At 53.3% G+C, this 14,435-nt stretch overlaps 2 protein-coding genes across 2 annotated transcripts; both read right to left on the bottom strand.

The window, feature by feature from the left end:
- Positions 1 to 207: 207 nt before the first annotated feature.
- On the bottom strand, positions 208 to 3,124 carry BDW74DRAFT_180144 (uncharacterized protein; the record flags this gene model as incomplete). The annotated part of the gene is made up of 2 exons (XM_073729659.1): positions 208 to 3,059; positions 3,118 to 3,124. 2 exons carry the CDS (start codon positions 3,122 to 3,124, stop codon positions 208 to 210), a joined length of 2,859 nt encoding a protein of 952 aa, XP_073582007.1.
- A 9,299-nt stretch (positions 3,125 to 12,423) lies between these two features.
- Positions 12,424 to 13,417, bottom strand: BDW74DRAFT_53941 (uncharacterized protein). The gene has a single exon (XM_073733102.1). The coding sequence runs from the start codon at positions 13,319 to 13,321 to the stop codon at positions 12,542 to 12,544; it is 780 nt and encodes a 259-aa protein (XP_073582006.1). The 5' UTR covers positions 13,322 to 13,417; the 3' UTR covers positions 12,424 to 12,541.
- Positions 13,418 to 14,435: the final 1,018 nt, after the last annotated feature.

Genomic DNA, 14,435 nt, shown 5'->3' with positions numbered 1-14,435 from the left:
AGACCGATTCGGGGAACAGGAATCCCGTTAGTAAACACCGCGCAAAATATTCGTTAATCGTCACCCAGTAACAAAACGGAAACTAACAGCCCACCAAAGTGCATACATAACCCAGACAAGCCCAACATAGCTTAACCAAGGCTGGAACAATACTGGCTCACGGAGTCAAAGGCTGGTATCCAAGCGCGGAAGAAATATTGAAAAAAATCAAAAGAAAGGGCCATGTTCATTTACATAACCGGGAGCAAATGGTACGTTCCCATCTCCGAACCATTCAGCGCCAACGCCATCAAACTGGTTAGGTATGGGCATAGGGCCGTGACCATGCCCGATAGGATGACCGGGGTCAGGCAGAGCAGGGTGCGGATGAACAAACCGAAGAGGGAGAAACTGCGGCGGCACGAATCTCGTTCCCTGGCCATGGGGGATGAGAGAGGACGACGAAGTCGTGTGGGGATAATGCATGCTAGACTGATATTGTCTGACGTCGTGGTAAGAGGTGGAAGAGCTGGTAGCGAGAGACATGGCAGAGGCATAGGGGTTAGGCTCGTCATAGGACACGTAGGATGGATGGGGGGATGCGGACGTGGCCGCAGAGTCTCGATTGCCAAAGTTTTGATGGGAGTGAGAGAGGCGGAGGGGGTGACCGTGTCCCTGCGGCTGCCCTAGTGCAGGGGCTTGGACCTGATGATTTAGAAACCCGAGACGCTCACGTTCTGCCATGACCTGTCTCTGGTGGGCGTTGCGAAGCGCAGGGTGAATCATACTTGGGCTCTCTTCTCTTTGGATTTGCGGGATGGCAATAGCTGTTGCATTACTCGACGTGGTGGATGCAACCGAACTGGAAGGGCCGGGCGCAAAGTTTGCCTTCGTAGGAGTCGATAATGCGAAACCAGGGCTCTGACGCTCTTGGATGCCGACTGGCTTACCCTCCTTCGTACGGCGAGGGGTGCGAAGAAATCTGCTTCCAGATTGATTGTCACCACTTCGGTTCCGGCGAAAACTGAAAACGCTCCCCTTCTTCTTAGGAGTTTTCGAACCATCACTGCTGAAAACACTGCGGGGATTGCTATCAGACTCACGCTGCGGGCCAGATGGCTGATTGCTCTCTAGGCCTTTCCCATGACTACCCTCGGCGGCTGACTGGGGGTCTGGGTTGGGCATGGGGCCGGAGATATGCAACTTGGCTGCCTTTGACTTGGGACTCTCAGATGGGCCTCCACCAGCATCTCCGGAAACATCTCGCTTTGTTGGGACGGGGGAAGCAGTTCCGTCGGTTCGAGGCCTCGGAGTACGATATGCAGCCGTGGGCGTTGGGACGCTGTCGCCTGGGCTATGAGCCGCGGCTCGTCGTGCAGCGCTAGGCTGGCCTTCCTGGTGTTCTGGCACGCCCTTCTTGTTGTCAGTGGGCTTGTTCTGTCGCGATTTGTTCTTGTTCATCTGTTGATTTCGTTTCCCATTGGCCGACTTGAAGCCTCCTTGGCTTCCTGGATGGGAAGCATCTGCTCTGGAGTCCTGGCCTTGAGTCAGAGACTTTGAAATGTCAGTATTAGATAGGATCAGTTCGCGCAGCTCTTGTTTCAACTTGGCAATTTCGTGGTGAACGAATGTCTTCATTCTCTCCTCCACTAGGAAAGTCTCCTGGCGAGCTAAGAACGCCTGATTGTGAGCTTCCATCAAGCCTTGCTGGAGATCCTTCATAACATTTGTTTGGGCCATGGAACGACCCTCGACCAGGCGAGCAATGTCAAACACATTGTCGACCTGCTTTAGAATCTGATCGGCAGACCAGTTACTGCCATCCTCGAACGTTCTGGTAAGCTTATTAACAACGGTAGTGAGATGATAATGGAGCGAATCAACATGCGAAGCGAGCTGCTGCTCCAAGGTCACCGTGTTTTGGTAACCCGGATGCGGAGGGGGAGGAGCATACCCGCCATGACTTGTCACACCGGTAAAATACTGGGCTTCATCAATAGCCGTGTTGTTATGATTCACTTGCATCGCTCGATCTGGAGACTTCATAGGCACAGGAGGAATTGGTGGCGCTCTAGGTTCCAAGAAGAATTGGTCGTCGGTTTGCTCCACGTAGGCCGTGTTTTTGAAATCAGAAGAAGACACGATGAAAGGATGCTTTTCCTTTTCAGTGCCATTTTTGCCATTGAGTGGTGACTTCGGAACTTTGGAGCCAGCTTCCTTGGGCGTGTTGTAGATTGATGGCGAGTATGTAGCGGCATCGTGGCGACGAGGCGGAGGGGGTGGGGATTTGGGAGACGATGGCATGAAAAGTTCATTTTTTTCTGCTTTCATGCTGAAGACTCGATCTTGCACCTGAATGAGTTCCGGTTGACCAGTGTTCTTGCATTCGCCGGCGCGGGCAGGAGGGGATGAGCCGTCAAGCAGCATAGTCTCCAGGCGCGCGTTCGTCGTGCTCTGGCTTGCGTCAGTGTTGTGCACAAGGCTATGCTTGAAATTCGCTTCAATCTTTCCATCATCACTACCCTTGGTGACGTGAGCCTTCGAAGATGGACAGAATAGGATACTCTGTTTATCAATGCTCAAAGAGTCAGGGAATTCGGTGGTATGAGGAGGTGCGGAGTTTGGCGGCATGTCGCCCTTTCTGGTCTTGGGGGCATACAATTTCGGCTCGTTGAAGTTTTGAGGGGATTTGGATAGCCCCTCACTTTCAGACGAGGTACGCTGAAGCCCATTTCCCGGTCTTCCACCTAGCTTAGGCATACTGCTTAGAGGCGGAGTCTCTTTGCTTCGGTACTCTTTTGCGATGTCCTTCAAGCTGAACTTGGACCGCAGTGTTGCTACCTTCGATTTCTTCTTCTTCTCGGAGGACTCAGACTTTGAACTACCATCGGATGGCAAAGTAGGCTCGGTAATGGATCGCTTCTTTGTGAGGATAGGCTTGCTCAACACGTTTGGCTTGCTGGTAGTGGGTGGCATCTCTTCTGGACGGGCGTGACGAGGCTTGGGCATGGGCAAAGCCAACTCGGCGTCGTAGTCTAAACCGGATGTTTTGCGCGTCGTAAGAGGCTTAGAAACTGGTTCTTGACTGGTGTTAGCAGTGCCTGCTCATCGGAGCATCTGGGGAGATACAGTGAGCACTTGCCATGGTCAGGGTCAGATGAGCGCTGCTCTCGCTCTCTGGCTTTCATCTGAGCCCAGGCACTATGCTCGACTGGAGACATCTCGAGGAGTGGTAGACTCCAACCCGATCAAAGTCTTTGCCCCTTGTGTGTTATGTGCGTGCTGCGAAAATGGGATCCAGAGATGGACTCAGTGGTTGACAAGTGTGCTGTGAATGGCCTTCACCCTGTGGACAGTGGTGAATTTGTACACCACAACTTGCTGGTCTAGTGAAAAGATCAATGTGTAAATAAAATAATGGAAAAGAAGAGAAAAAGAAAGAAAGAATTTTCAAAGGATCTGTTGCTAGGGCGTGAGGCTTGTTGTTGCGCACATTAATACTGTGGATAGAAATGCCCGCATTTCTGCTGAAGATACACCAAACAGGATGAATAGCACAAAAACCATAAATAATGACATCAGGTAAGGTCTTTTGGGCGTAGACCTCAGGGAAGCAAGATCCGCCATCAACCATTTGATGAAAAAGATGGCCTGATGGTCGGAGGGGGTGGCCGTGAAGCTTGTTGAGGAAGGTGGGAGCACGTGAGGCAGCAGACAACAGCACTGGGAATTTACATTCAGCGAGGAAGGAAGAAAAAATCAAGTAAAGGTCTTCATTATCATCAGCTATCATTAACATCAAGTCATTACATTCTCGTGCGGTAGACAAGATCTGTCTGTCTCACCGACAAGGTGACGCATAAACACGCCAATTGGAAAAAGTGGGATAAGAACTGAGCAGAGTAAATTAAGCATCCCGACACTAGTCGGTATCAAATACAGGGAGATTCGTCAAATCAAACGAGTGGCACAAACACGGAGTTTGGGGGATCAGGCGTTTCCTGGGGTATATAGGGCCTGCCAGAGGAAGGCCAGGAACGGGGCAGCAACAATGATCATCAAGAACAGGTCCCTGAATCGCATTAGCCCAAGTAAGACAAAAGCATAACAAAAATCAAATCATATCTCCGCCACCACATCAGATCGGAAACATTCTTCTGTTCTAGTTCGCCCTCCCACGGCGACGGAAGGGTGCAAAAATGGAACCAATGAAATTGACAAACACGGCACGCAGGATATTCCTCAACCAGCTGTCATTCTTGTGATTAAGAGAAACAGCAGTGACTGACCGGTTCTGGCTTGGAGATCGCGAGTCGTCTCCCTTGCTTGCTGCATCGTCCGCAGTACTGTCCGTGGTCGAGGGCGGTTGAAGTGTCGTGGACGGGCCGTTTTCTGTAGCAGTGGATGTCTCGTTCTCTTGGTTCGCATTCTCGGGGGTCTTCGGAGCACTCTCTGCAGAAACAGGCAGTTGCTCTGTGGATGGTTGCTCCAACTTTCTCAGAAGCGCCTCGCCATCACCAGCCAGTGTAGCCAGCCGAGAGTCGGTTTCAGGTTGTTCATCCTTGGCAGATGGCTGAAGCGGCGATGGTACAGCAGCGGCATCTTTGCTGGCTTCGGGCTGACTGGTGTGGGCATCGGATTCCTTCACAGGAACAGCGGCAGGCTCGTCCTCCTTCTGTGCAACAGCAACTGCTCCGGCAGCGACAGCTGCAGTAGCAGCAACAGCAGCGCCCCCAGCGAGGATTTCAGGAGTCACCAGGCTACCTTTATCGTTGGACTCTTCCTCCTCCTTGACCTCGGCAGGTGCTTCTTGAGTTGCCTCTGCCGCAGGGGTTTCTTCTTGGATCGGCGCGCTCTTAGTGGGCTGAACATCCACCTGCTTCTCTTCGGTAGTCGACTCAACAGGCTTCGAAGCAGTGGGATCTTCCACGGAGACCACGTTTGCCTCTTCAGAAGGAACGGACACGGAAGTCTCGGGCTGGATTTCGGGTGTGCTCGATTCCTGAGGCGTCTGCTCCTCGATCTCGGTAGCGGGAACTTCGGCAGCTAGTGCATTATTCGAAGAACCAACCGGCTCCGAGGGCAATTCCACCTTTTCAGTCGTTTCCTGGGGGGCGGCAAACAGAGAACTCTCAACCGCAGGAGCATCAGTAACCGGTTTCTCAACCACTGGCTCTTCAGCCGCTGCTTTTTCGGCCACCTGCTCAACCAGCTCGGATTTGGCGGCCACGGGCACTTCCTCTTGACCGGCAACTACTTCGGTAACAGGTTCTGCAACTGGCTCTGTAGCCTCCTCTTTGGCGGGAGCGGTTTCTGGGACCAAAGTCACTGGTGCCTCCTCTTGGCCAACAACCGCCTCAGTAGCCAGCTCTGCGGCGGGCTCAGCAGTGTTGTCTTTGACGAAAGTGGGTTCTGGTTCAGCGACCACCGGTGCTTCCTCCTGAGTCAGGACTGTTTCAGTGGCCTGTTCGGCAACGGGCTCTTCCTGGGAAGGCTCTTCAACAACCTCGGGTTTGACGGGCTCGGCATTTTCAACAACAGACTCAACTGCAGGTTCCTCCTTGAGAGTGTTTGCAGGTGCGGCCCCGGCCGCCTCCTTGCTCTCGGATTCGGCGGTCGTTGTTTCGGCTTCAGGTTCCGCCACAGTCTCCGGCTCAACCTTCTCGGCAGCAGCAGGCTCAGCTTCGGGTTCCGTTACGATAGCAGGAGTCACCTCTGTGGTATCTTTGGTAACGTCCGCCTCTACCACTGGCTCGGAGGCAGCCTCCTCAACCTGCACCTCATCGGTAGACTTTTCCGTATCCGTAGCCGACGATTCTCCAGCGTGCTCCTCAGCGGTGGCCGGAGGCGCAGCCTCGTCGGGGAGTTGCTTTTCAGCGGGCAGTTCCTCTGCAACCGTTTCGGCAGGAGTAGACTCCTTGTCGGCGACTTCAGGGGTAGACTGGGTGGGTTCAGTGGAAGGGACGTTTGCGGCAGTTGTCTCAACAACCTCGCTCTCCTGGACGGTGTCGGCTTCAAGTACCTCAGCAGGTGCAGTAGCCTCGACAGGTTTCTCCGTCTCAGGTTCGGACACAGCAGCCTCTTCCTTCGAAACCTCATCAACAGGAGCCTCGGATACCGGCTCTTCAACAGTGGGCTTCTCATCAGGAATCGCTGTAACTACCTCAACTGCTGCCTCAGTGGATTGAGAAGGTGCTTCGGCGGGCGCTACGGCAACCTCTGGCTTATCAGAAGGATCTTCCACGGCTTGTGCTTGCTCTTCAGCGGCAGGCTCTGCAGCCTTTTCAACAGGCGCATCTTCAGTGATGGCCTCGGTTGCGACGGTTTCCGCGACAGGCGTTTCGGCAGGAGTGTCCTTTTCTGGCTCTTCTGACTGCGCAGTGGCAGCAGCTTCTGTTGCGGAAACTTCGTTGTCCGGCTCTGGCGCGGAATCCTTGATTGCGGATTCTGCTGGTTCTTCTGTCGTCGAGGCATTGGGAGAAGCTCCAGCAACAGCCTTGTCCGCCAATTCATCAGACGATTCGGGCATTACGAGGATCTCGGTGGCAGGAGATTCGCTGCTTTCAGCAGACACCTCCTTGGATTCGGTGGCCGCATCCGTAGTAGCTGGCTCCTCAAGCACAGCCTCCTCCGCCGGAACCTCCACAGTCTCGGTTGACGGAATAGGCTCCTCGGCCTTGGGTTCTTCGACATCGGCTTCGTTCTCGGGGGCTGGGATCTCTGATGGAACCTCCACGGATTCGGTTTCCTTGACAGGTTCTGAAGCAGGTTCAACGGCGATTTCTGTTGCCTCCTTCTCCTCCTTCGGTTCCTCGACCGAGGTCTCTTTGGAGAGCTCACTTGTAGACTCAGCAACAGCCTCTTCGGGCTTCGGTTCTTCGCTCAAAGCTTCCTTGGCAGGCTCTTCGGTATAAACAGCGCTTACTGAGATAGCCTCTGCGGGCGCGGCGGTCGTGGTTTCGTTCACAGGCTGCTCAACAGGTTTAGCAGCGACAGAAGGCTCCTCTGCCTTTTCTGCCTTTTGATCGTCAACTGCAGTCTCCTTCTCCAAGGCAGGCTCGGCAGCGAGAATAGGCTCCTCGATATTTGGCGCTTCTGTGGCGGATTCCTTTGCCGCCTCAGCGGGCTCTTCAACAGCAAGCGGCTCGTCTGCCTTCGGCTCCTCAGTTGCTGCATCCTCGACAGCAGGCTCGACCACGGCCGCCTCCTTTACCGGCTCGGTGGCTTCAGTAGAGGCTGGTGTTTCTTCAGCCTTGAATTTCTCGGAGACGTCCTTGGCAGGCTCAGCAGTGTCAAGAACAACAGCGGGGGCTTCCACCTTCGTCTCATCGGCCGCCTCCGTGGTTGGCTCGATAGGTTCAGCAGTTTCCTCTGCCTTGGGCTCCTCGTTCAGAACTTCCTTCACTGTGTCTTCCGGAACGGCAGTCTCTTGGACAGGAGTTTCCGAGACTGGCTCTTTCGCTGCGGCTTCCTGGGTAGATTGCACAGCAGCCTCTTGCTCGGAAGGCTCTTCCACAGGGACTTCGGCAGTCTTCTCCTCCGCGGCATCCACGATTGCAGGAACCTCAGTCGACGGCACTTCTTCGGCCTTATTTTCGTTTGTAGGTGTCTCTGTAGATTCAACCACGGCCTTCCCCTCAACCTTAAGCGCCTCAACAGCTTCTTCAGCTAAAGGTTTCTCGTTCGCAGTCTCCGCAGCCGGCTGCTCAACTGAGGCCTCTTTGTCGGCTACTGAGGCCTCACCCTCGGTAGGTGTGCTCTCGGTGGTCTTCGTCGGCTCTGCGACAGGCGCTTCAACCTCGGGCTCCTTCACCGGTTCTTCGACAACAGCTGACTTCGCCTCATCGGTAGTTGTTTCGGTGATTTCGAGCTTTTCGGATTTCTCGGCCGAGGCCTCTTCGACGGATTGGTGGTCGGGCGTAGCGTCCGCGACGGGTTCAGGAGCGGGCTCTGTTGCTTTAGATTCCTCGACCGGTTTCTTTGGCGGGTCACCAGCTGCCACCACTTCCTCGGCTACTTGTTCCTTCTCGGCCTCTTCTGGAGTCTCGGGCTTCGCTTCAGCTGCAGGTTCTTCAGCTGGGACAGAAACTACGGTTTCTTGAACAGGTTCAGGCGCTGGAGATTGCTCGGCAGGCTCTTTGGCATCCTCTTTGGTAGCTTCTTCTTTGGATGATTCGACAACGGTGGGGGTATCCACAGCTGATGCCTCAGGGACGACTTCGGTCGATGTTGGTGCAGCGACAGTTGGCTGCTCATCCTCTGGACCATCGGGTCTACTCAAAAGCTCCAGGACTTGCTCCGGCTTTTCCTCAGCAATAGGTGCCTCGTTGGACGTCTCGGTCGATGCCGGCTCGGCGACTGGCGGCTGCTCAAGTGTCACGCCGTTCGACTCCGGCTTATCGGAGACAACAACGGGCTCCTGGACCTCTGGGCCGTCGGGCCTGGTCAACAGCTCCAATACCGGCTCAGCAGCATCCTCCTTCTTGTCGTCGGTGTGTGTACCATTCTGCACTGGAGCAGCATCTTTTTGTTCCTCGACAGGGATGGCCGCGATGTCCTTCGCCAGCTCCTTTGCCTTTTCAGTCACGTCCTGTTCGGTGGTGGAAGCGAAGACGCTGCTCGTGGTACCTGGTGTTGAAATTCTTATTAGCCAATGCCTTTTAAATTCTCAAAAGCAATTGATCACTCACCGTCCTTCAGCTGCTCATCGGCAACGGGGATGGCGGGGATTTCGGCAACGGAAGCGGCCATTATGATCGTAACGGTCGTGATAGACGCTAAAAATCAGACAACGAGTACAGAGCGAAAGAGCTTGATTCTGAAGTCAAGCTTTATAAATCTCAAGTATAAAAAGACCGCACTGGGGTATCCTTGACGAGATCGACAAAATAATGTACAGGTACACGGCGAGGATGCGGGGTGTAGAGGACAGCGACTTTCCAAGCTCAACTTGGACGAGAGATAGGTAATTAGGAGAGATAAGGTAGAGAGGATAGAATAACGGAAGAGCAGTAGGATGAGAAGAAGCCTTTTGGAGGATGATGAGGAGATCTATCAGGAGGATGCAGACGAGGGGGGAGAAGACGAGCTTGGGTGAGGAGACTGAGGAGGAGCGAAAAAAAAAGTAAAAGAGGTCTCCACCGCAGGAGGCAGAGGACACCGACGACCAACCTCAACTCGGTCCGGTTTAGGCATTGACTAGCTCCATGCTAGTGGAGAAAGCCGTTAGTGAGCGGGGCTGCAGCACTCATCACCACAGTAATCTTTATTATGGTTTGCTTGCATTGGGCATGGTCTAAACAATGGCTATGACCCTCGAAGGCTGATTGCAGCTCAGAAGCCGGGGTGGTCGACGCCTCCACGGAGCGCAGAGATCGAAAATTGAGGATACTGCAGGACCCGGTATCTGCAACCTCGCACTTGACGAGCATTGACCCAATGGACGAGTGTCTCTGACTCTGCGCTGTCTCTTGTTGCGATAGCGATGCAGATCGTGAGCACTGAAGCCCAAAATGCGGTGAGTTGGCGCCTGGAGGGCACCAATCACACAATGGGCAACAACAACTTTTGTTTACGATGTTTTCAAGCCCAAGTGGTGCCTCCGAGGCGATCCGGTCTATCATTCGCCCTGTCATGCCAGTATTTGCACGATAGCATCATATCGATCACCAGCATGAATCGTCAGAGGCCTTGAGGTGGCACCATTTGCGCTGGAGATGGGCGGAAGAGGACCCCCACCAGTGATCATGCTACGAGCGTCGAGTCCGCAGGGTATCCAGGCGACCCTGCTGTTACCCAAGCACATGCGCCGTCGCTCCCTAGGATGTGCAAGCAAAGCCTGCTCTTGACAGATCATGGACCGTTATGGCAAGGTGTTCCGCATGATCGTGCAGGACTAAAGCACACAATCTTGATCGGCTTGGAATATCTACATCGCTCCATTTCTGCTGCAGTGCATTTGCGACTCGAGGTTACTCCGGATCTCCGCCGGACCGCCACAGTCAACACCTGTTAAAAGGCTGCATGTCTCGGGCCCTTGGCCTGCAAGCACAAGCCCTGCAAGAGAAATCTCTTCAGATCCAACGCAGTGTTTTCATCTTGTGGAGCAAAAACAGCGGGATCCTTGGAACTGCACGGGTTCCTCGGTAACCAGCCCATGGTTGCTCCGTACAATCGCCTTGTTTCGGCCCGGGGAGACGGCTCGTTCAGCACTGGGACTCGGACTCGGATTCTCAAAAACATCGTCATAATCATTTTCAATTCAACTGCTCAGCCACAACTTGGGGACTGGGGTCAATGGTCTATGACTCAATATTGCGGCTCGTTGGGCACGAATCTCGATCTCGATCAAGGCACGGCTTCCCCGTGTTTTGTATCTTGGGGCTGTGACGCAATTTGAAGCCCCAATGTCTCCATGGCGGGCTCTTATCTTACTTATCGCGCTTTGTCGATTGCAGTATGATGGTTGTAGCAGTGGGCATGACTCGGTCCTGATGATCGCCCATTTGGCGTATAGGGCTTATTACTAAGAAAGGGCAGGTAGGCTCCGACACCGAAAGTCAATCCACTGACTCTAAGATTCCAGTCGAACCGAACTTTTGGGTATGAGTCTACACTGAATCCTCCTTTGCAATGCTTTTGATCACTGACAGAGCACAGCAGAGCGCTAATTCCATGTCAGCAAGCAAATTGATATCATCCATGCAATGCTCGGACCAGGATCAACTGTTAGAGACAGTTCTTAATGTCCGCCTTACCCCGTCGATTTTGATGGTCTGTCAGCTGTCGAAAAACGTAGATAAAGAGACCGTTGCTGGGAGTACCTGTAAGGTATGAAGCTCTCAGATAGAAGGCTAGTAGCGTACCATGTAAGAAGGGTAGTTCAGTTCTATGGCTGAGCTGTGTAAGCCAAGCTCGAATATCGTCTCAAAACCATATAAAACTGTGCACCAAGCTTGTGCAATTGCATTGTCACATCAAAATGCGCCAAAGCATCCGTCCACAGCAGTCGACACGGAACCCAAGCTGGGTCGACTTCTATGCTCAGCTTGTTCGAGGGGTATGGTCTCGAATACGTAGATGAACGGCGCTTGCATAACGAACACTTTCGCCGCTAACTTCTCGTTTGTCTTCTTTGGGCCTTGCTTGAAAGGATCTGATATTGGATCTGTGCTGCAGCGATCTCGCCTCGGGGTCATTGTCATGCGTTGCAAGCTAGGTTAATGATCCACTCATCGCCCATCTATAAGTCCCTTTTTCCACCAGTGTAACCTTAACCGGTGGTTTCTCCTGTATCTGTTAGTACCTGGTATCGTCAGCGCGAAATAATGAAACCATCATCTCCATTCCTCAGCTCAATTTTGGGCTTGTAGTGGCCACCACGCTCAACGTACATCTCGCGTATCCTTCTTGGCCCAATCAAGGCACTAATACGCCCACGGTATCATCAAGTGCTACGGCACCCTTCTAGCAGACTAATTTCCTGCATTGCCCGCAAAAGCACAGGTAGCGAACGGCATTGAGCGGCGCTCGCTGGCCGGCATGAGCCTCGCTTTCCTTTTAGACGCATTGGATACCTCGGTTTCGGGATGGACATGTATACTCATTAACAGGTCGTGTTCCGGTTGTCTTGGACGGCGTTCTGGAGAGGATGTTTGGAGAGGATGGAGAAGGCGACGACAACCGTCGGTAGGTGGTTCGGGGCTGGGTCTCTGTGGTAGTTAGGGTAGCGGAGGCTATAGAAGCAGTCTTGAATAGGGTGTATAGCCTCAATCAATACCTGCTATGTCTGGCATTAGAGAGCAGAGAGTCTTGTCCGGGTCTCGTTGGTGAGTCGTGCGAATCCATGTAACTTGTAGCTCGATGTGGTATGGCAGTCGGTACTTTGGGCTTCTTGGCCGAGGCCCGGCTGTTGGGACGGAAAGGGGTAGCACGACAGAATACGGTGCAAACAAGATGTCTCTTTATCGTTGGACTGATAGACATACAGAGTAACAATCGACGTACTCTATGCTCGACCACAATAGTACCCAAGCGAGGTGCCACGCAGTATGTCACTGCACTTCGGTACAATTTTGAAGCCCAACTACCAGCAACCAACAAAGCTGCGGTGTGACGAACTTCCGTCACTTGCATTAGAAGCTCATCATTGCTACGCTGGTCGTTGCGTTGTTCTTTTTAGCTAGCATAAGATTGGTCTGTGCGTATGGAAGATTTATTGATGGGAGGTCTAAAGAAACCCACGTTGGTACCATGACGGAAGAAGGCAGTAGGGCCGCATGGCCAGCGAGTCACCTGATCAAACCAGCGAGCGCGAGGAGGGAATGATGCCTAAATCACTCAAAATGCACAAGCGAAAGAAGTTTGGAGAAGAAGAAAGTGGAAAATGACAACTAAGACGAGGCCATGGTGCTAAAAGATGTCATGCTAAACACCCATTGAACCAGTAAATCAACACTCGTAAATGCGAAGGACAAGCATAGGGGGGATCAAACAGGGATACTAAAAGTGAAGAGTCAAATAGGAAGAAGAGTAAAAAGATGGAAAGGTACAAGAAGATAAATCACAAAATCTCCAGGTCTTCAAACTCAACGATCAAGTGATCACCAATCGCAGGCGCGCTGGAACTTGACCCTGTCCGATGCGTCCTATCCCAAACGGTGCTGCTGCGTGGGATATTCGACGGCCGGCTAGCATACACTCCGACGTGTATAAACTTGTCCTCTACCCCGTAGAAGAACGAACTGACTTCGCGCATCTTCTTCCACCTGCTTGCCGCCTCGGCCGGCGTGAGCGCATAGGGCGACAGCGATGGGACCTGATACCAAAGCCAGAGCGAATGACCAACGCGTTCGAGTTTAAGGCGCACAGAATGAATGTCTGACGGTCTCCGGTTTGGTATGCTTAGTGGCGAGAGAGACCAGTCAGCTCCGTCTGCCGTTGCGCTGACAGATGAAACGTTGACTGTGCCAGATCCAAATTCCATTCCTGCCTTGACCCACTTGCACGACTGCGTATTCGAGCGGTTGCTCCCGGAACGACGGGATCGCACCAAAGGCACTGTATCTGAGGAGCTGGACCGGGGCACCGCCCCGGCGAAAATGACCAGTCCTCCCTGATCCCATTCCATTTCAAAGTCCGCTGTTACTGTGACTTCGGCGACTAGGAATGGGCTTCGTAATGAGGTGAACACGATAGGCGCTGTCGCGGTGTCTCCATTAGGCGGTTTTCGCCAGAGGTCGGTATTTGGCCCTGCTGTCAGGGTAAAATACTCCATGCATTGCGGGAGCGTAAAATCTGCAGGCAAGTTCAACGCTGTGAAGGAGGTGCCACTCGGAGGCATCTTGAACCCTCTGATGCCGAGCTTGTTGTCAACGTCCACCCACACACAGGGTGCGCGGGCCTCTTCCTCTTCTAAGGTTTTCTCGGTGGCCGTGTATAATAAATAGCTGAGCCACTCACTCTTTTCCTGTTCTTGTGACTTGTGTCCCTGTAACCCCAGATTCCCCGGTTCCAATGCAAACTGCAGAATTAACTAAAGAAGGCCGTGGAGAGTAACGGGGGACAGGGTCAGGGTAGTTTGCCGACAAGCCTTTTCCCTGCGCGGCCGCACGGAGTAAGGGAGTCCCAACAAGAACCCTCCACTCGGATTTCTCTGTCTGTCGTGGCGCCCTGCGTAGGCGAGGTGGTGGTTCTGTTGGCAAGGCAGGAGCCCGCGAGTATTGAGTCTGATGTTAAATCCAAACCAGATGATTGAAGATGAAGGGCAGGGAATGAGAAAAAGAAAAGACGTCAGGAAGTGCCGGAAATCCAGGATCAAGTGGCCGAAAACGGACGTGGGTGATTGCGAACCACAAACAAGCCGAAGGATCCTATCTCGACCCAGACTCGAGATATGACCAAGTCCCAAGGAGGGAGCCTTTTGCAGTGTCCCAGTCATGTTGGTTCCTTATTATACGTCTCGGTCAGGGGCGCCACCTCCAAGTCCTTATGATACGCTGAACCGCCCCCTTGGGACAGGAGGATGAATCCAAGTTGCTGGATCGCAACGGAGACCCATCGTGGTGTCAGTCCCGTTTCCTCCGCTCGTGCTGTTTTTTCTTTTTCTTTGTTAGCCGTGACTCTTTTCATTTGCTTTTCCCCAGAGCTGGCCTTGATTTGCTCCTCGACTGCGCGTCTGTGCAGCGTGGCGGATTACTGGCCCAGGCTGCATTCCCGACGGCGAACCAGTCGATATCGAGTCCGCGTCAGATCAAACAAAATAGTGGCGAGCTACGAGACCAGCAGCTGAAACGCCTATACTCAGATGGTCTGACGAGAGACACCGGAGGATTCCTTGAGAGACGATTGGGCGTATCGCAAGCTGAAGAGGCCCCCAGCCCCGTGACAGCCAGGTGCCTTCTTCCGGGCTCACCGCCCTGGCCGGGGGCTTTGGCCGCTTCACTGTCTCGCCCTTG

The sequence above is a fragment of the Aspergillus multicolor genome, assembly GCF_047715735.1.
Source record: "Aspergillus multicolor strain CBS 133.54 unplaced genomic scaffold BDW74scaffold_20, whole genome shotgun sequence".
NCBI lineage: Eukaryota > Fungi > Ascomycota > Eurotiomycetes > Eurotiales > Aspergillaceae > Aspergillus > Aspergillus multicolor.
The sequence above is the reverse complement of the archived record's forward strand: the minus strand, read 5'-3'. Positions and strand labels throughout refer to the sequence as shown.